Source organism: Anser cygnoides, chromosome 21, assembly GCF_040182565.1.
Source record: "Anser cygnoides isolate HZ-2024a breed goose chromosome 21, Taihu_goose_T2T_genome, whole genome shotgun sequence".
NCBI lineage: Eukaryota > Metazoa > Chordata > Aves > Anseriformes > Anatidae > Anser > Anser cygnoides.
In genome coordinates, this window is record NC_089893.1 from 6,500,597 (window position 1) to 6,519,001 (window position 18,405).

Here is an 18,405-nt window from a genome sequence, read left to right on the forward strand (position 1 = left end):
GGCACTACAGAAGATCCACAGGCTGCTTCGGGGTAAAGCTGCTGGCACACCACAAAGGAACAGGGAGAAATGGGGACCAAGGGAACACCTAAGCCTAGAGCCGACATCCACCAGCTGGAGAAACTGGCTCAGGGAAGCGCCTAACAGGCTAGTAGGGAAACGCAGAGAACAGATGCTAAAGGTTGTGGCAGAACAAGGAATTAGTCCTTCCCCATACTAAGTACCAAAAGACACTGCTATGGCCCCACCAGCTCTCACGGAGCAGGGAGTTGGCTGTTAGGTGCACGTCACAGAGGCGAGAGAGCGGGGACACTTACGTCGTGAGGGTGTTTAAACCGCAGGCTTTCATCTTAAGCATGCGATCTTCCCAGTACTCCCTGGGGACTCGGAAATAGTGCATCGAGCCTCCAAAGATGCGAAAAGGCATGCCTTCCAGCAGGAACTGAGAGTTTTCTGTCTGCAAGCCGAGGGTCCTCCCCCATAACCGCATAGGGATCAGCTCACTCCAGTTAAACCTAGAAGAGAAAGAGAGAGATAAGCATCTGGCCTCTGGTAAAGAAATCAGCTCCCCTAAGAGAGACTGCTCATTTCAGCCCACCTGGCAGGATCAGCTCTCACCTTCCAACCTAGGCAAACGATGCTTTTTGTCACACAGAGCATAAAGGATCTTCAAAAAACTGTAAAACAGGTTAAAGAGCTGCCCAAGATGCGTATTTAATTCTCATTTCACTAACAGCTTCCATCCTGACTGCCTCAAGCCACTCTGCCACGCTCTGCAACTGAAACGTAACACACTCAGGCAGAGATCGGGAAACTAACTTGCTGCAAACATGAGATGGGGAAATTCTCGCTCACAACACTGGCAGAAACTTTTATAACTGATGACATTTAAGGCCTCCTGCTTTGCTGTAGGATGACAAACAGTGGCTTTCTGATCCCCACTCTAACAGCAATGGCATTTCAGTGTTGCTACCCTGAATGCCTTGTGCTTATGAAAAATGGATGTCTCTATGAAGCGTGTTTAACGTTAGAGTTGGAGTGACGTGGTATTTGTGATCACGAGCACCGCTCTGATGCCTTCCAACTCAAGGCATGGAAGAAAAAGAATCCTCACCCGTCCACTAGGAACAAACCTTTTCCTCAATTTAAAGAAAAGCCCTGGATCAAATTCATCACTCAGCAAGACCAAGTCTGCTGACAAACTTATGTCTGCCTGTATTTCTGCTTATTTTAATTCCTTAATAACTTGTTTGGCAAAAGAACTGGACCAAATGAGACACTAGGCTCCAAAGCATTTACCAGCTTGAATACTCGTGCTATCACAGCTCCGTTCAGGTTGGTTCCTGCATGCAAGAAACTATTCCTATTGCCTTGCCTGGCTCCCTGGTCCTTTTTGGCTGAATCAAGAGGATATTTTTATCAACCAGTCCAGAACCAAAGCAGTTACACTGCCTCCATCAGACCACCCCAGTTCCACGACTCTGAATACACAAAGGAGTTGGACAATAGCAGCTTGTTCCTCTGAGACATCATCACAGCCAGATGCAAGAAATGAATTCCAGTCCTGAGAAAAGAGGGACCCACACATCTCAGAGAAATGTCACATTGGGAGAGGGAAATACCTAAGCCTCTGGCTGCTTTCTATTCTATCTGTAGAGCAGCTGTTGGCAGAGGGGGAGGACTTTTTAGAATTCACATCTTACAGGGATTACTAAGGAGCCTGCAGCGATTTACCTGTCCTCCAGCACAAGACAAGGGCACTACAAGCCAACTAAAGCTAAGACTTTGACCAGGTTGCAAGGGCTGGCTGACAAGCAGAGTACCTGTGTAGCACAGCATTCTCACAGGCCTCTGAAACAACAGGCAGCAGGCATGGGTAATACCTGGAAAAGCAAGCGTAGATTAGAAATTCACCGCCTTCGGTCAACGAGCGCTCGTGTTTTTATCGAACCGCTTACAAAACGTAGTGCTGAGCAAGGAAATAGTAACACATCCCAGTCAGAAGGTGGTGCAGTAACAGCAAAGCTGGGTTTTATGAGGATAGTGCAGCTGCAACTGGAGGAAATAAGCATAAAATACGTAGCTGCTATATTGAAAGGGCAAAGGAACAGGATCAAAAATGCTTATCTACACAAGATAGCAAGTACAGTCAGAAAACGATGACCTAAGGCTAGGAAACAGTAGCACTGCCCCCAGGGAGTTACTGTGAATTTCACCAGCAGGGGAGGTGGCTCTCAATCCATGCGCAGAACTGGCTGCCTCTCTGCAGACTTGCAGTCTTGCACAGGTGGAAACTCCCCACGTCGGATCCTGAAAGGGCAGCTGTATCTATCTGCTTGCGGTGCTTGGTGGCGAGCCCCAGGCTGAAAGCTCAGAGGGGTCAGGAGATGCAAAGCTCCAATTACAAAAGTTTAGGTTGGAAATAAATAAGTTTCAAATCCGTTTCTGAGCCAGGTAAAGCCCTAAGGTATACCTGCACACAGCACTGAGGCTAACTGAGCCACCAGTGGCAGAGGGAGTGCAGCACTCAGGAAGCAGATGTGGCCAGATAAAAATAAACAAATCACTTAAGCTCATCTTCTTAATCCTGGGCAGAACTTAGTTGGCAAGTTTTCATCAAGTTCCCAACCTCAAACCTCCCTGGCTCCAGTGCTTTCTCTCACCAAAGAGGACTGGTAGGAAGCCTCCAAGTCCCCCAGATTTTCTACGGATTACCCTGGATATCCTGAAATCCGCATCTCTCGCTACAATCTGTTCAAGTTGCTTCTCCAGAAAAAACTTCCTTGACTCAGCAGAGTTTCATCCTGTTACCATGAGCTGGATTTCCATAGCCGAGAGCCCCCCTGGGCTCTGTACCAGCTCTTGAGAGCAACGCATAGCTCCCAGTAGATTTCTTCTCACTTCTGTAACGACAGAACATTTCAAAGAATCTTTTTTTTTGTCCTTTTGCTAAAGCTTACTGGCCTACTTTATCCCTCTGTAGCCATTCCCTCCCTGACTCAAGGAGGTCTTTTTTTTTTTTTTAATTAATCTCCAACATGCCTCTGTCCCAAAAAGCAACTCAGTTATGATTTGTGAAAGAGACCTCAGTGGGGAAGCACCACAACTGCATGTTCTGTAACTAATTCTCCCTCACTGTCACTGAACTTGGAAGGGTTATCATCGCCACCACCTCTGGACAGGAATACCTCCAGCCAGCCATCTCACAGAGGTCACGGGAAAGAATTCTTGGGTATTTTGCAAAGCATGAAGCAGCCTGGGACACAAATTCTGAAGCCAGGACCACAGCGCAAGTGAGACTGTGCTGCAGAAATACTTAGCTTTAGATGACCAAGTTTACCAGAGCAGAATCTTTGAAATTAGGTTGGACAAGATACAGTCCGTAATGGTCCACCTTTATAAGATGTAAGTTGAAGCAGAAAACACTCCAAGGGGAATAAGAAAGTCATCAGTTGACTCCTAAGGCAGACAGCTACACTACGGCATTCATGCCTATGAAACAAAAGCCTAGCTGAATTCTCTCTGCATCAGAGACAAGATTTAGCTTTGGTATTGGCCTGCCATGTACCCAGAACAGCTGGGAGAAAAAGCTAATAGAAAAGAAAGTCAGAATGGGGTGTTGGTAGGGAACATCAAAGCTATTAGCTTTCCTTGGCAAGACTAAAGGACGTGCTTCAGAGGACAGAGGACTTTGCAGTTAATCTATAAGCCCTACTTAGAGCTGCCTCAGAGGAATTGGCTATTTATTCTGGGCATCCTTTGCCTTCAGAAAAGTGAAAGCTTTAAGTTGCCTTCACTCACTGCTCGCTGCCTTGTGGCAACCAAGGTCCCGACTCCGTTCGACATGGCTTGGACTCGTGCTCTTCATAGCACGGTTCATTCTCAGGTGACCTGAGCCAAAGAGAAAACACTGGGCGCCGATGAATACGGTGTTTAGCAGATCCACTCTTAGAGAAGACAGACTTCTGTGCTTTTACCATGCATCGGTTTTCAATAATCCGCTGCTAAGAACACACGTGGCACGAATCCAAGCCCAGCTACAGCAGAATTTTGCTCCTAATCAAGCAAAGACTTCTCAGGGGTTTTCCGTAGCTTTGAAAACCAGGTAACTCGCTCCTGCGAATTTAAGAACCCGTCAGAGCACACACGCGAGGTGTAAAAAGGATCTGGGTGCTGATAAATAGGTGCGTCGCCACCAGCCTCGCTGTTATCTCCAGCGCTGTGCTGTCGGGGATGCACGGAGCAGCTCCCTCGGGGACACGGTGCCTCCGGCAGCAGGACTACGGCCAGCAGAAGGACCTGAACCATGCAGGGGTCGGCTCCGAGCCTGACAGCTTCTCCTTGCTCCGGGGGGGCAGAAGAAGGCAGGAGGGGGCAGAAGGGAAGGCGGGCAGGGGCTGGCTGCAGGTGTCAGCGGGCGCTGTGGCGATGCTGAGGGGACCCCGAGCGGGCAGCGCCGGGCCGGGCAGGGGCCGAGGGGCAGGCGGTGGGACGAGGCGCAGGGGGCGGCAGCCCAGCTGGGTGCCGCCAGCACCCCTGGGGGCTCCTCAGGCGCTGGGAAGCCCTGCGCGAACCCCGCCGGGCAGCGACCCCCCCGCCCTCCCCCGGAGCCCGAGGGCCCCTCGCCCTTCCCCTACCTCACAACCCCCCCACGGCATCAGCTGACATTTACCGACGGCATCCGCGGGCTGCAGCCCCGCTCCCCCTGCGAACCCACCCCCCCCCCCCGCCGAGGCAACCCGGCCCCTCCCGGCCCCTCAAACCCGGCCGCGGGCTCCCACCTCCGGGCCAGCAGCCAGAGCACGCCGAGCACCACCGCGGCGCCCCCGAGGCGGCGCTGCCGCCGCCCGCCGCACGGCCACATGGCGGCCGCTCGCAGCCGGCCCCGGGCCCGGCACTGCCGCCGCGCCCCCCGCCCCCCCCCGCCCTCAGCGCGGCTTTGGGCCGCTCCGCCCGCCCTTGGTTTCGTCCCGCCCCTCTGCCCCTCAGCGGGCTCTGCCATTGGGCGCCGCCCGCATGGGAGGGGAGGGGGGAGGAGCTGGGGGACGGTGCCAATCGCGCCGTGGGGGGGGGCGTGGAGGTGGTGCGTGTGGGTGCCCCCGGTGGTTGGGCTGCGCTGGGTGGTGCGGGGGGGGTCAGAGGGGTGGTGTGAGGGGCGAGGGGAGAGGAAATAAAGGGAGAGGGGAAAGGAAAATAAATAAAGTGAGGGGGAAAAAGGGAAATAAATAAAGGGTGAGGGAAAAGGAAAATAAATAAAGGGTGAGGGAAAAGGAAAATAAATAAAGGGTGAGGGAAAAGGGAAAATAATACGTGAGAGAAAAGAAAAAGTGTGAGGAAAAAGAGGAAAATAAAATGTGAGGAAAAAAAGGAAAATAAAATGTGAGGGGAAAAAAGGAAAACAAAATGTGAGGGGAAAAAAAGGAAAATAAAATAAAATGTGAGGAAAAAGGAAAATAAAATGTGAGGAAAAAAGAAAACAAGTATGAGAAAAAAACTGAGAAAAGGGAAAATAAAATGTGAGGAAAAAGGAAAACAAATAAAGTGCGAGGAATAAAAGGAAAATAAAATGTGAGGAAAAAAATGAAAATAAAATGTGAGAAGAAAAGGAAAATAAGCACTGTGAGGAATAAAAAGGAAAGTAAAATAAACTGCATAAGGAAAAAAAGGAAAGTAAAATATGCGGAAAAAGGAAACTAAAATAAACACTGTGAGGAAAAAAAAAGGAAAACCAGCAGCGGGGTTTAGCAGTGTTTTACTCCCACAGACACCGCAGGGAGAGCTGCTCAGAGCGCAAGGTTCCCCTGGGACCCCGCTCCCTGCTCCCCACCGCTGTAGGGCCGGGCTCGCACCCGTACCTCAGGAGAGGGGTGCTGGGGGAAGAGGAGTGCCTCTAAATAAACACGGGGCTCAATTAACAAGCTCCTCAATTAATAGGTGATCCCTTTCTGCAGTGGTTAGAGGTGCGGTGCTTGCAGCGAACTTGTCCCTGGCGGAGGTTTAGCGTCCAGGAGGACGGGTTTCCAAGCAGAGCAATGGGTTCCTTCAAACTAAAGGTTTCGCTGGTCCTGTTTCTGTCCCGGCTCAGCGGAGAGGAGCAGCAGCTGGTGCTTCTCTTTCAAAACTCAGGATTTGCAGCCAGAGGCTCGTACTCAGAGCCGCGATTTGTGTCTCCAGGCTGCGCAACGCCAGCCTGGTGGCAGCAGCCCTGCCAGGCACAGGGTGCTGTGGCAGCCTGTGGGCAGTGTCCTGCTGTGGTGCCCTCCAGGAGGAGGCAGACAGACCGCTGGCACCCCGCGATCCCCCTCTCTGCTCCCAAGGAGAGAGCAGGGGAGGGAAACGGACCCTGCTGGCACGGACGGAGGACACGAAGGCTGGAGGTTAGCTCCTCGGCTTCACACCTGTAACAGATTCCTGGCCACAATCATCCGCATCACCTCATTGGTACCTGCAGCAAAAGACGGGCAGTTTAGAGACAGTCTGGTTCTGCCCACAGTGATGGCAAAAAAAATCCTTCCCTGATCCTCAGTCTACAGCACAGAAAAGCTCTTTCCAGGTGGAGCAACTGAGGTGGTTTTTGGAGGTGTTGGGCCAAAGTACATCTGGTGAGTGCCAGCACGTTGCTCAGGACAGGGCTCAGAGGGATAGCTGCTGGTGCTTCTTTTTATCTGGGCACTGAGAGGATGAGGGCACCGGGCACTGAGCAGAACCAGAGCTATATCAACAGCTTGGTTCTCCACTTTACTACGTGTTACATATACAACATACAGAAAGACTGTAGGCCCATTTAGTACAGGAAGGATTGTGTCCCTACAAGGTACCATCAGGTGAAGGGATTTCAAAGGAGGGAAAACAAAATGGTTAGGAGGCCAAATTGAGATTAGGAATGGCCACTGCACACACAGTTGTGCCCAGACACTGCCAGACACCTAATATCAAAGACTGGAAGGTAAACGGGAATCTTGGGAAAGGAATGGCTGGGAACCAACGGCAGGTGTCTGGAGGAGTAATAGGTTAAAATTGGACAGAGGCACTGCCAACAATGACAGCCAGAGATCTCCCCCTGCTGTAAGCCTCTTAAACTACACAGTGACTTCTCCAGATAGTTGGAGAACAAACCATGAGCTCTTGGCCAGGGGATTCACACACATGACATCCAGGAACACTTCATGCTCAGAACAAAAGCGGATTCTGAAACCCTAGAGTCAGTCATGTGGGAGGCAGGGGCCCCAGGAGAGCCCGTCCTCCCCTGGTACACGGCCAAGGCACTGCAAGTGAGAACGTTTTACCTTCCAGGATCTGGTGGACTCTGATGTCTCGCACAAACTGCTGCACAGCATAATCCTTCAGGTAGCCATAGCCTCCGTGCATCTGCAGCGCCTGGTTGCAGATCTAAGAAGACAGCATTGTGACTCGCGTGGTGTTGAGGACAAGTCAGCACAGAAGCTCGGTAAGAACCCAGGAACCTGGGCTCATTTCTATTTTTCCTGATCACCTAACCTCACCTCTTCACAGTCTGGTGTGACAGCAAGGAGCTTTCAGTCCCCGTCAGTGCTGCCCCCAGTGCTATCGTGTTCCCTAAGTGCTGTTGGACATTAATGGCTCATTTATATCATTTATATCAACACTATAAGCGTATAAACCAGGAAATGCTTTACTTAACAAAGGCATTTTTTGCTGCATTTCCATGGTGCTACTAATACAAAGAACAAAACAACAGATCACCATCTAGTGGCCAGTCAACTGAGGAATCCGTTCAGTTCTTTGATTTCAATTGAAACACGAATCCATCTATCATTATCAACTTGGGACAGAAAACATAATAAATACGTGGCAAAAATGCAGACTGCTGAGAAAATATGATAGCTTCTAAATGACACTAATCTATGAAGCGTCACAGTGCAGATTTCACTTTCCTTCCTTTTTGTTCCTTCTTGCTTTCTCTTTTCAGGCACATTTTGTGATGTGTTTTATTTCTCAGTGGTCTAGGGAAGATCACTTGCTACCTATGAGTGATAAGCATGTAATATGCATATTAACCCTTGAAAATAAAAATGCTCTACTCCCTGTCCTGTCTCCCTGCTTGGTCCCCTAGAAAGTAATACAGAAAGCACTAGGAGCCAGGAGTCCTGAACTCTGGAGACACTAATACTGCTGCCTCTTCAGGGTGCAGAATTCTGTCCCATAAAACATTCTGGTCCTAAAAAAGAGGCTTCTGGCTCAGTGAACATGCTTGGGGCCAGGGCTTGATAGTGTTAAACTTCCTTCTGACATTCTGAGCACCAAGAGCGGTCTCCAAGCTTCCAGATACGATGCCAAGTGAGGTTTGAGTAACCTACCGCAAAGCATTCATCAGTAGCAAAGAGCTTGGCCATGGAGCACAGCACAGCTGCATCCTCCCGTCCCTCCTGCAGCGCCCGCGCGGCATTGCGTACCATCAGCCGTGCTGCCACCAGGCGCGTTGCCATCTCCGCCAGCCTGAACTGCAGGTACTGCCAGCAGACAGCACGAGAGGAAAAATTAGGTCGCTGTCTTCAGAGGGGCTGTGCCCCGAACCACATCCCCGCTACCTGCAGACAGGTCTCGGGCCTGACACACTTTGTTGCTCCAGAAAAGCACAATCCTGACTTGGAGCTCAGATCTCAGACAAAGCACAGCTCAGGGAGTGCAGAGCTGGTGGAGAGGTTACCTGATTGTTTGCAAGGGGTTCCCCAAACTGCTTGCGGACAGTGAGATGTTCCTGAGCCAGGAGAACAGAAGCATGAGCGGCTCCTAACGAACAAGAAGCTGGTGGGAGAAGCCAAGAATACAGAGTGAGTGTGAAGCTAATGCAGAGAGGTGACAATATGACCCTGCCCTTCTCCCTTGGCTCTCTGCTGTCTTTCTTACCAATGTTTATCCTGCCTCCATTCAGCCCCTTCATGGCAATGCTGAAGCCCTGACCTTCAGCTCCCAGACGGTTTTCAACAGGAACAACGCAGTCCTCAAAGATCACAGCCCGAGTTGGCTGGGAATTCCATCCCACCTGGGAAGAAACAGAGCACTGAGGAGCTGCACACATCCAGCTCCCAGCAGAGAGCTGCCCAGCCTGCTCCCAACCCTTGATCTCATGGCCAAGCTGCTGCAAGAGCACCGCTGAGCCTGTGGTCTGTGCGGTCTGGTGTCAGTGTGCTGAGCTACAAATTGGAGTGTCTTTGAGAAGAGGCCCAGATCCAATGAACCTTGGTGTTCCTCAGACCAAAATCCTCCGCTTACCAAAGCAAAAATTATTGTGCAACTTCACCAAAATTGGATGTGGCTTGGAAAAGAACGTGCCAGGCTGGTAAGCTGGTCCCATCCAACAAGAGACGCCTAGTGCTCTGCAGACGAGCTCATCTCTGTCCTGCGTTCCCCCCAAGGAAGCAAAGAGCAAGCCTCTCACCTTCTTCTCCTTCTTGCCAAAGCTGAGACCCGGCGTCCCCTTCTCCAGCACCATGCAGGAGATGCCCTTGGGGCCTGGGCCTCCGGTGCGACACATCACCACGTAGACATCGGTGTCACCCCCACCGCTGATGAACGCCTGCAGAAGGGCACAAGAGGAAAGGGGCCGCTATCGAATGCTAGCCCCGAGCCTGCAGCAGCAGTGGGGTACAGAGACAGAGGGGCAAAGAGCCCACTGCCAGGAGGCAGTCAGTGACCCAGCCGTACTAAGCCCTGGTGAATGCCCTGCAGAGCTCAGGGAACAGACAGAGATGAGGAGATGGTAGGAAATGGAAAGGATGGTGAGACCCAGGACCCCTTGCGCATGCAGTGCCATGCAGCAGCTTTAAGAGGAGCAGAGAGGTACCTTGGAGCCATTCAGGACGTAGGTGTCCCCTTTCCTCTTGGCAGAGGTCAGCAGGGAGGCCGCATCACTTCCACTTCCTGCTCGGGAGGTAAGGGAGCAGGAAATGTAGCAAGAGGCCTTTGCAGCTGGAGCCTGCACACTCTGCTGGGAATCACACCCCAAACCACTCAGGTTTGTATTCACCAGCCCCTTCTGGTCTTGTGGCGATTACACAGGAGAACGTGAAAACAAACATTTCGCCCCCAGCTCCGCGCAACTTTCAGGTCTGATAAAACCACATTAGGAGTGAAGGACCGGTGAAGGTATTTTGGTTGAGGATGCTCACCTGGCTCTGTCAGGCAGTAAGAAGCAAATTTTTCCATGCTACAGAGTGAAGGGCAGAACTTGTGCCTCTGTTCCTCATTGCCAAAGGAGTCAATCATCCAAGCGCACATGCTGGAGCGGGAGAGAAGAAGCAGCAGTACGGTAAGTGTACGTGAACACGGCTCTGGAAGGAGGGTGGGTGATACAAGAACATCCCTGACTCAACAGAAGAACAAAGCTCCACCTGGCTCCACAAAACCACTGAGGCTTGAAAGCTTATTGCTCCACCTCTGCTGCAGTTAATCTGAAGCAGCCCGGGAGGCAGCCCTCCTTCCAGCTGCCCCCACGCACGCTGAAAGGGAACAAAATTACACGCTGCAGAGGCTGGGAGGAAGCAGATCGCCCTCCTTTCACCACAGGCTTGCTGCCTTGTAGAACAGCACGTTCCTACTTAACAGGCTCAGTGTTCCCCTCAGCACCAAGCTCTGCTGTCTCGTTTTAAAACCTCCCGTGGAACAAGGAGGCAAATCACTCCATCTTGGTGTGCAAAGTGAGCCCGTCACTGAAAGTGCCTGTAGAAGCAGGATAGGGCCTGAGCATCAGCCGGTGCCTCTGGGCACTCTCACAGCACAACCGAGGCAAAAAAGCTTTTTCCAGGCAGGTTGCTATCTATAGACAGCTTAAGTGGGGAACAAAATCCAGAACTTAATCCCATCTTGCGTGCCACGAAGCTATAATTACTTCTTGGTGGCATCTCGGGTTTTGTAGCCTGTTTGTTTACTGCCGTCAAGGGATCCTCGCGCTGACGTGTCTGCTCGGTCTCCCAACCATAAATAAGCAGCACGAGGAAAGCTGTCTCACGCCGGATTTAGAGCCCGCAGAACAACTGCATTTTTCAGGCAGGCAGCCACCGTCCACCACTGTGCAGACGCACTCACTTGTGGATGCTCATGTAAGCAGTGGTGCTGGTACAGCCCGTTGATAAAGCTTCGAAGATTACGGAGGTGTCAAGTCGTGACAATCCGGAGCCACCCACGTCTGGTTTCACGTAGATCCCACCGAATCCTAGCTGGGCTGCCTTCCGCATTGTTTCCACGGGGAATATTTCCTATTGGGACAGGCAGAGACATCACAAGTAGATATCTGTGATCAACGTCTGCTACACCTAGGCTACCAAGTCCAGCCCCAAACTTCTGCAGAATTTAAGTTAATTGGGGGAGTTAAAGGACAAGCAGTTACCTAGACAGATATATGCCATCTTCAGGAGTAAATCACTTCTCAGATGATTGACTAGCCTGGCTAGGAAGGATTCAAGGAATTTCTCATGGCTTCCCACCCCAGCTACAGCAGCATCTTGAACCAAAAATCCCTATAAATGTCATTACAGCACTGAGGAGCTATTGCAGGAACCCCCCTGGTGAGACCCAAGGGCAATAATGCGCTAAGGGAGGAGAAAGTGGGCAGTGCAACCCGTCTGAGGCTGTCATACCTTTTCATCCCACTCAGCCATGTGAGGAGCCATCTCCTTGGTAGCAAAATCAAGAGCAACTTTTTGGAACTCCTTCTGCTCCTCAGTCAGACCAGCAGATGCTAGAAACCCAGGAAAAGATGCAATAGATGTCTGTTACAGGGACAGCAAGCGCTACCACCTCTTGTGTACCCCAAACAATTAAAAGGGGCCTTTAACTAACACAAACAGTTCACGGTCTGTGCTACAGAGACAAATTCTCCATTCCCTGGAGCCTTTGGATCTGTGCTGGGTGAGGGCAGTGGACTTTGGCAGGGGGCATTCCTGGAACAAAACAAACCCAAGGCCCCAGATGTCTCTGGCGACTCACTGCTGTGTTCTGAGACTGGGGCAGGGCAGCAGAAATACAAGGAAACAGCCCTGGGACTTCAAAGAAGTGATGCTAGAAAGCAAGCAAAAAATAAAGAAACCCTCTGGACACAGCATCTGCCAATTGCACAGAGATCTGAAGTTGCTTTTTTAGCTCCTCCTATGATTTTAAGGAACCCCCTAAGTGATGCTGCTGCTTTTATCCTAAATGTATGTTTAAATGTCGAAGTGATTCCTCCAGGAAGCACGCTGGGATCCTCCTGGAGGTGTCAGGCTTGGTCACAGCTGTGACTCGGGTTAGTAGAGACCATACTCGGGGACCAGAGGAGGCCCCGGTCACAGGGCACCAGGACTGAGCAGCAGGTACCTCGCCAGCCTTCCCTACAAGCCTCCCGCTGTGCCTCGCCGGCTCTTTCGGAGATATTCTTTGTCTCCCTCCGAAAATCCTCTGGAGGAGGCTGCCGTGGGGGCGAGCACGGCATCCCCTTGCCATGTCCCCCCACGCTTCGACCCCGGCAGGCTCCAGCTGCCAGCCCCCCCCCTCCCTCCCTCCCTGGGGTCCCCCCGGCCTCTCCGCCAGCCTCCCTCCCTCTTTACCTCCCCTGACCCCTACCCCAGCCTCCCTCCCTCCCTCCCTCTCCCTTCTTTTCTCCCTCCCTCGGGGTCCCCCCGGCCCCACCACCCGCAGACACACGGTGAGGAGGCCGAAGGCCATCCTGCTCCCCAGCCTCCGGCCTCCAGCCTCCGCCGAGGAGCCTCACGGTCAATGCAGGAGGCGATCCCCCGGCGGCGGCTCAGCAGCAGGTGGGCCCTGAGGCGAGGGGAGGCCGCTCGCCATGCCATGGCAGCCCCTGCTCAGCACCCTTGGGAGCCGCGGAGCGGGCTGGGAGCTGTAGTCTCGCCACCCGAGCCTCCCGGCTCGCACATTGGCTGCGGGAAGGAGGCGAGCCTCCGAGGCGATGCCTTTTTTATTTTTTTTTTTTTGCATAACGGTCACTGACTTCCGACTGCCGTCGGGCGGGGGACGGCGTGTTTCCTCCACCCGAGCTGAAGCTGGGGAGAGGCGAGAGCATCCTCTGCCCCGCTGCGAGGCGAAGGGGCTTCCGCAGAGCTGGTGAGGGGGGAGCCCGGGCCGGGAGGGCTGGGAGAAGCTTGGCACAGGAGGAGGAAAAGTTGCTGCCGCCCGCTGCGGCTGGAGGAGGCCAGCTCGGAGCCAAGGAACTTCTGACAGGAGGCGGCAGGGGCGAGAGCGGCCAAGTGGCCGCCTTTCTCCACGGGCCTTCTGCGCGCAGTAATCTCGGCACGCCGAGCCAGGCTCCCTTGGGGGGAGGCTGGATGGAGCCCGGTGGAGCTTTCCTCAGAGCACAGCTCCTTTTACAGGGCTGAAAACGGCCGCGCTGAGGCCAGGCGCCTTCGGGACTTTCCTCCAGCAGCTGCCCCGCTGTGAGAAGGAACAGCAGCCCTCCTGCTAACGTCCATCAGGGCGCTGCTATGGCCGGCCTGCCTGCCTCCAACACACCAAGGGTGTGGTCCTCAACCAGTGCCAGGATTTGCACTGATAGAGGAAATGGCTGAGCTCAAGGAAGGAGATGTATTTACTCTCCACTTACTGTACAGCTTTTGCATTCTCTGCCTCGGCTCCCCCTACTTTTTTTCAGCTTGCCTGAATAAACATTAATTCCGTATTCTTCTCTCGTTCAGCAGGTGCTTCTCGGTGAAGAGGAGATAATTCAAAGAGAGCAGAGATGCCTTGGCCGAGCAGAAAGAGAGACAAAGGAGCAGCAGCAGGTCTGTGCTGATGTCCTAACTAATTTAGCGTCTCTTACGTGAGGATCTAGGCTACAGCGAAAGTAGACACAGTCATTTTAACCGTCTGTCTCTCAAAGCCACATGTCTTTGATGCAGCATTTCCTCTGTAAAAACGGACTGAGCATCCATGTGTGACTGAGACAAGTCTGCTAGACATAAAATAGGGACAACGGTGTATTCTCAGCACAAGACAGTAAAGAAATGTGACTCATCCGTTTATTAGGAGCTTTCAGATCCCATGTTAGAGATGGTCAAAGTATATACCCGGTGTAGTGGCAAAAAGATGATGTGGTACCATATGCAAAACCAAACCAAACAAATAAAAAAAAAACCAAGCAAACAAACAAACAAAAAAAACCGCACCTTGTACTTGAGGCAGCACTATCTGATGTTTAAGGCATAAGATGAGAAAATTAGAGAGTTGACTTATCTGTGCCTCACATGCTGAATAGACTCCAGCAAATAACCACTTTCTTGCCCTTTAATCACTTACATTTGTGCTGTTTGGGTTCTGGACACACAGGCATATGGACCCCGCTCTGAGCTGGTAGCACAGCAAAGGCTTTATGTAAGGCTTCTGCAGTAAATGGAATAGCTTGCTTGGCTGTTGAATTTTCTTGTTATTCCTCAGACTCACCTAATTCAACTTTGTTGTCTGCAGTTGATTCCTCAGCAATTAATAAAAATTCAAATTACACTTTGTACTTAGGTTATGTTTGTGCACACCACAAAAAAAAAATCCTTATTTCAAATGCAAACTAGAAATACTCGGAAACCCTGTGAGTAATGCAACTGTCTTACATGTAAACACCTGGGGTACCCCAGACTTTGGTTGCAGTCAAATACCAGTATGTAAATGCAGCTTGGGTGACTGAAATTATTTCAGCACCAGTCCTTATCAGAAACAAAATGTGTTTTACCAGAATGGTCTTTTATCTCTTGTTTCTTTTAAGATAAAAAGGAGCCTGATGCTAAAATAGCCAAGACTGAGGAGGAGACTGAGGATAAGGAGGAGGAAGAAAAGCCCACAAAACCTTCAGCTGGGGGTTCCAAGTCAGGATGGAAGAACTGGAAAAAGGCGAAAGAATCTGACTCTGGTGGGGAGGAAAGCAAGATAACGTATTGTCACTGGCTTCTGAAATCGGAGCCGGAGAGCAGGCTTGAGAAGGGAGTGGATGTGAAAGTAAGCACCGATACCCATTCTGGTATTCTGATTTAGCAAAGTCAACAAAGTATAGAAGCAGTTGCACTATCAATCACAGCATTAGTGTCTTAGGATGAAACACTTCAGACTGTTCACAATATCAACACCGTTGGGTCTTCTCAAAAAACTTCTGTCCTTCTGTCTTCCTGGAAACAGGAGGACATAAGACTATGCTCTTCAAGGGTGACAATCTTGGGGTTTGATATTTGTAATAGAAGAAGAAAGCAGGTTGCAGAATGCTTGGGTTTGGTAGCGGGGACAGCATCTATTTCAGGCTCTGCCTTTCCACTAGTGCAGTGCTCCTCCTTTAACACCTGTGGGAACCAAAAAGCTTTTGTGATGCCTGTAGTATAATTGAAAGCACTACTAGGAACAAACGTTTAGGCAAAATGTAGACAATAAGGCAACCAAGATCAGACTGCCTCCTGAACTTAACCTGTATTTTCATTCCATTTTGCAGTTCAGTATTGACGACTTGAAGGCTCAGCCCAATCAGACAACCTTTTGGGATGGAGTAAGAAACTACCAGGTAAGGAGCAGATGTCAAAGATGGAGTCACAGAAATATCACTGGAAAAAAGTCATCTCTCCTCACAGATAACTTGTTCCCTTTTTGCTAGAAGTGCTGAAATATTTTTTTTTGATGTAGTCTGCCTGCTTTGACAGCTGTATTCTGTCAGGAGTCAAAACTGCTTAATTCCCTCTATGTCAAAAGTAGATTCAGGCTGGGTAATATTCTCTCAAATAAACCAGTTTTTCTTTAGCTTAGTCTCTAACAAGTTCAACAGATGATCAGCTTTTATTTCCCTTGACACCTTTGAGCAAGTCAGTACTCAACCAAATACTGTGCCTTGTCAGCATACAGCTGTCTGTTCCAGGACTCCTGTGCAAAGGAAATCCACACGCTCTTCCCCTGCCTAATACGATCTGCTCTGCTGCCTGTTTGCTGACAGCTACCTTAAGTCTCTGGCTATTCCCGAATGAGGGTGGCTGAGCTGTTACATTCCCTTATACTTTCTAACCAACAGGATCTCACTCTTTAGCCTTGTTTGTACTTCATTTCACTGCAGTGTAAAAGATCTGTACAACCCATGCAGGAAAGCTTATCCGAGTAGCCCTGGAGCACATGCCTCTGTCCTGGTGTTAGGTCTTGTTTCTTGCTGTTTATAATGAAAACCTGAGGGCTTCAGACAAATCACTCAACATATCTTGTTTAAATCTGACAGGCAAGGAATTTCCTGAGAGCCATGAAACTTGGGCAACAGGCCTTCTTCTATCACAGTAACTGCAAAGAGCCTGGCATTGTTGCCATTGTCAAGGTGAGCATGTCATTCTCCTTCTGTGTTTCAGCATCGGAGAAAGGTAATCAGTGGGTTATCAAACTGCTCATTAGTCCTATTTCTGTTTCACATCCAGAGTAGTAAAAGAGAAAAATAATCAAAACAGCAAATGATCCTAGGGTATCTGGGCTCCATGTACTTTTCAAAGCACAGCTGACTTAGCGAAGCACCTTTCACAGGGAAATGGAACCAAACCGCTGTTATCCTGCTGTCATTTCAGAGCAGTTCCAGAGAAGTAAAGTGTTGCTCCACACTCAGGTCATCTGATTAATATTTGATTCACTAAATTCTACTGAGCTGAGCCTGCAAGGCAGTAGTATAAAACTTGGGTACAGAACTTTAAGAGGAGGACTTGTCACAAATACTGTTCCCACGTACCCAGTTTTCCTCTGTTCCACGTGCTCCTTCCACTTTGCTCTGAAAAGAAGCGATGATGTTTCATTGACATCCGTACTGCTCTGCAGTGCTTCCAGCCAAGGAATGTAAGGAAAGGAAATATATCCCACTGTTAGAATGGAATTCAGGGAAAGCAAGGTTGATTCCAGCATTATTCCTACTCTGTCTAGTCACAGCTTCCTCAAGGGTATTTCATACCCTTTGCTGACAACAGTATTTAACTGGCCAGAACTTGTTTCACATTCTTCTCCTGTTCTGCTTCAGATTGTAAAGGAAGCATACCCGGATCACACACAGTTTGATCAGAAGGATCCTCACTATGATTCCTCCAGCAGAAAAGAGAACCCCAAATGGTCCATGGTAATGTAGTAAACTAAATACATTTGTTTCAAGTTCTGTGTGCAATCCCAGTGCCATTAGGAGTCTCTTACTATCCTACTGCATATCTTCTGAAGCTTCTGTTGAGGCCTCCCTCCCTACCTTTTTCTTCCTCAAGACAAAATCCAATACTGATTGCTTTCTCTGCCTTTTCCCCTATCTCTTCCAAAAGGTTGACAAAGTGTTTCTCCCTAAATTTCCAAATCTTACTTGCATGGAGGTCAGTTCTGCAACCATTACAGAATTCTGGGTTAGGAAAGAAACATCTTTAAGCACCACTCTTAGTCCATAGTAAAGAAAGCTATGGTTTTCAGGCACACTTTAATTATAGGGCAGTGAGTGTTCACAGGCTGGCTGTAACCCGCATCTTCCTTTTGTATTGTCTGTGACCACACGCATGGATGTTTCTAGTGCACGGTGCTACGATTCATGTAAACAACTGGCCTGCCAGAAATATCTGAGAGTTCTTTTCGCTTTGAGCAAGGAAGAGCTTCCATTACCATTATAAGATACTACACATCAGTTATTTGCTTCCGTTTAAAATTCTTATTCCCCCAAAGTTTTAATGTGACACCTGGATGCTATATCCTCCTCCAATCATGCTCCTTTGCTGCCCATCACCTCTCAGGTGGATGTCCAGTTCGTGCGGATGACAAAACGTTTCATCCCGCTTTCTGAAATCAAGAGTCACCACCTGGCACACAAAGCAGATGGAGGGCCCCTGAAGAACATGATGCTCTTCACAAGACAACGTCTTTCCATCCAACCACTGACACAAGGTAAGAGCATTCTCCTTTTCTGGACTCGGTGCCCTTCCTTCCGAGAGGCAGCCCTCACCAGAGAACCAGGAAGTTCCACTTATGACCTTTTTTTTTCCTTACCTTTTCAACGCAGAGGAATTTGATTTTGTCTTGAGCCTGGAAGAGGAAAAGCCACATTAAGAAACTGCCAGCAGCACAGCTTCTACCCAGCCCGCTGATGCCTCCTCCTAAACCAGCGTAATTCTCAAGTTTACTTGCTCAATCACAGCAACAACGACAAGTCTGCACATGATTTGAAGCTTTACAGCCCTTATTCTGACACTGTTATTTTTGCTTATTTTTAAATAAAGCCTTTTAGAATCAATCACAGCTGATCGATTTTTATCAGTGGAAACAGTCTACAATTTATTTCTTGAAAGAAACAGGTACGTCCTCCTTGAGGATGTTTACTACAGGACCTAGTGCAGTTCCATGTGCTGCAGAGGGGCATTTTTCTGCAGAAAGATGTCACTAAGCTTCTGGCCAGAAGAAGAAATTCTAGATGTGTATACACAT

The 18,405-nt window shown here is 49.9% G+C and overlaps 3 protein-coding genes across 6 annotated transcripts in view; 1 reads left to right on the forward strand and 2 right to left on the reverse strand.

Moving 5' to 3' along the window:
* Positions 1-4,934, reverse strand: part of LOC106040588 (beta-galactosidase-1-like protein 2) — a 30,742-nt gene extending 25,808 nt beyond the window's left edge. The window contains exons 1-3 of one of the 2 annotated variants that reach the window (XM_066981228.1): positions 4,782-4,879; positions 1,824-1,883; positions 318-515 (exon numbers count right to left, since the gene is read on the reverse strand). In XM_066981228.1, coding sequence (XP_066837329.1) covers positions 318-515; positions 1,824-1,883; positions 4,782-4,864 — 341 coding nt within the window. In that variant the 5' untranslated portion in view covers positions 4,865-4,879. Of the gene's footprint in view, positions 1-317; positions 516-1,823; positions 1,884-4,781 lie in introns of both variants that reach the window. The other variant, XM_066981229.1, reaches the window with a different exon arrangement.
* Positions 4,935-5,736: 802 nt separating this feature from the next.
* Positions 5,737-12,881, reverse strand: ACAD8 (acyl-CoA dehydrogenase family member 8). Of its 2 annotated transcripts, XM_048063482.2 has the most exons (11): positions 12,725-12,881; positions 11,616-11,716; positions 11,065-11,234; positions 10,149-10,258; positions 9,824-9,900; positions 9,419-9,556; positions 8,887-9,022; positions 8,687-8,784; positions 8,337-8,489; positions 7,287-7,389; positions 5,737-6,445 (listed from the first exon to the last, which is right to left on the reverse strand). In XM_048063482.2, exons 1-11 carry the CDS (start codon positions 12,804-12,806, stop codon positions 6,393-6,395), a joined length of 1,221 nt encoding a protein of 406 aa, XP_047919439.1. In that variant the 5' UTR covers positions 12,807-12,881; the 3' UTR covers positions 5,737-6,392. The 2 variants fall into 2 exon arrangements, with proteins under 2 accessions (XP_047919439.1, XP_013044060.1); XM_013188606.3 differs by lacking the exons at positions 11,616-11,716; positions 12,725-12,881 and adding an exon at positions 11,366-11,557.
* A 21-nt stretch (positions 12,882-12,902) lies between these two features.
* THYN1 (thymocyte nuclear protein 1) lies at positions 12,903-18,214 on the forward strand. Of its 2 annotated transcripts, none has more exons than XM_013188610.3 (8): positions 12,903-13,077; positions 13,668-13,751; positions 14,726-14,955; positions 15,437-15,505; positions 16,202-16,294; positions 16,976-17,071; positions 17,718-17,868; positions 17,984-18,214. In XM_013188610.3, the coding sequence occupies exons 2-8, from the start codon at positions 13,709-13,711 to the stop codon at positions 18,028-18,030; spliced, it is 729 nt and encodes a 242-aa protein (XP_013044064.1). In that variant the 5' UTR covers positions 12,903-13,077; positions 13,668-13,708; the 3' UTR covers positions 18,031-18,214. The 2 variants fall into 2 exon arrangements, with proteins under 2 accessions (XP_013044064.1, XP_013044062.1); XM_013188608.3 differs by having other exon boundaries at positions 12,921-13,077; positions 13,665-13,751.
* The last annotated feature ends 191 nt before the right edge of the window (positions 18,215-18,405 follow it).

What these genes read in the sequence shown, in the direction of transcription:
- ACAD8 (XM_048063482.2), bottom strand. Translation starts at nt 12,806, where the DNA reads ATGGCATGGCGAGCGGCCTCCCCTCGCCTCAGGGCCCACCTGCTGCTG. An exon ending in TGGCTGAGTGGGATGAAAAG is followed by an intron (nt 11,235 to 11,615) that starts GTATGACAGCCT and finishes CTGTCCCAATAG; the next exon opens with GAAATATTCCCCGTGGAAAC. An exon ending in ACGTCCTGAATGGCTCCAAG is followed by an intron (nt 9,557 to 9,823) that starts GTACCTCTCTGC and finishes GCCCTTCTGCAG; the next exon opens with GCGTTCATCAGCGGTGGGGG.
- THYN1 (XM_013188610.3), top strand. Translation starts at nt 13,709, where the DNA reads ATGCCTTGGCCGAGCAGAAAGAGAGACAAAGGAGCAGCAGCAG. An exon ending in GCATTGTTGCCATTGTCAAG is followed by an intron (nt 16,295 to 16,975) that starts GTGAGCATGTCA and finishes GTTCTGCTTCAG; the next exon opens with ATTGTAAAGGAAGCATACCC. An exon ending in CATCCAACCACTGACACAAG is followed by an intron (nt 17,869 to 17,983) that starts GTAAGAGCATTC and finishes TTTTCAACGCAG; the next exon opens with AGGAATTTGATTTTGTCTTG.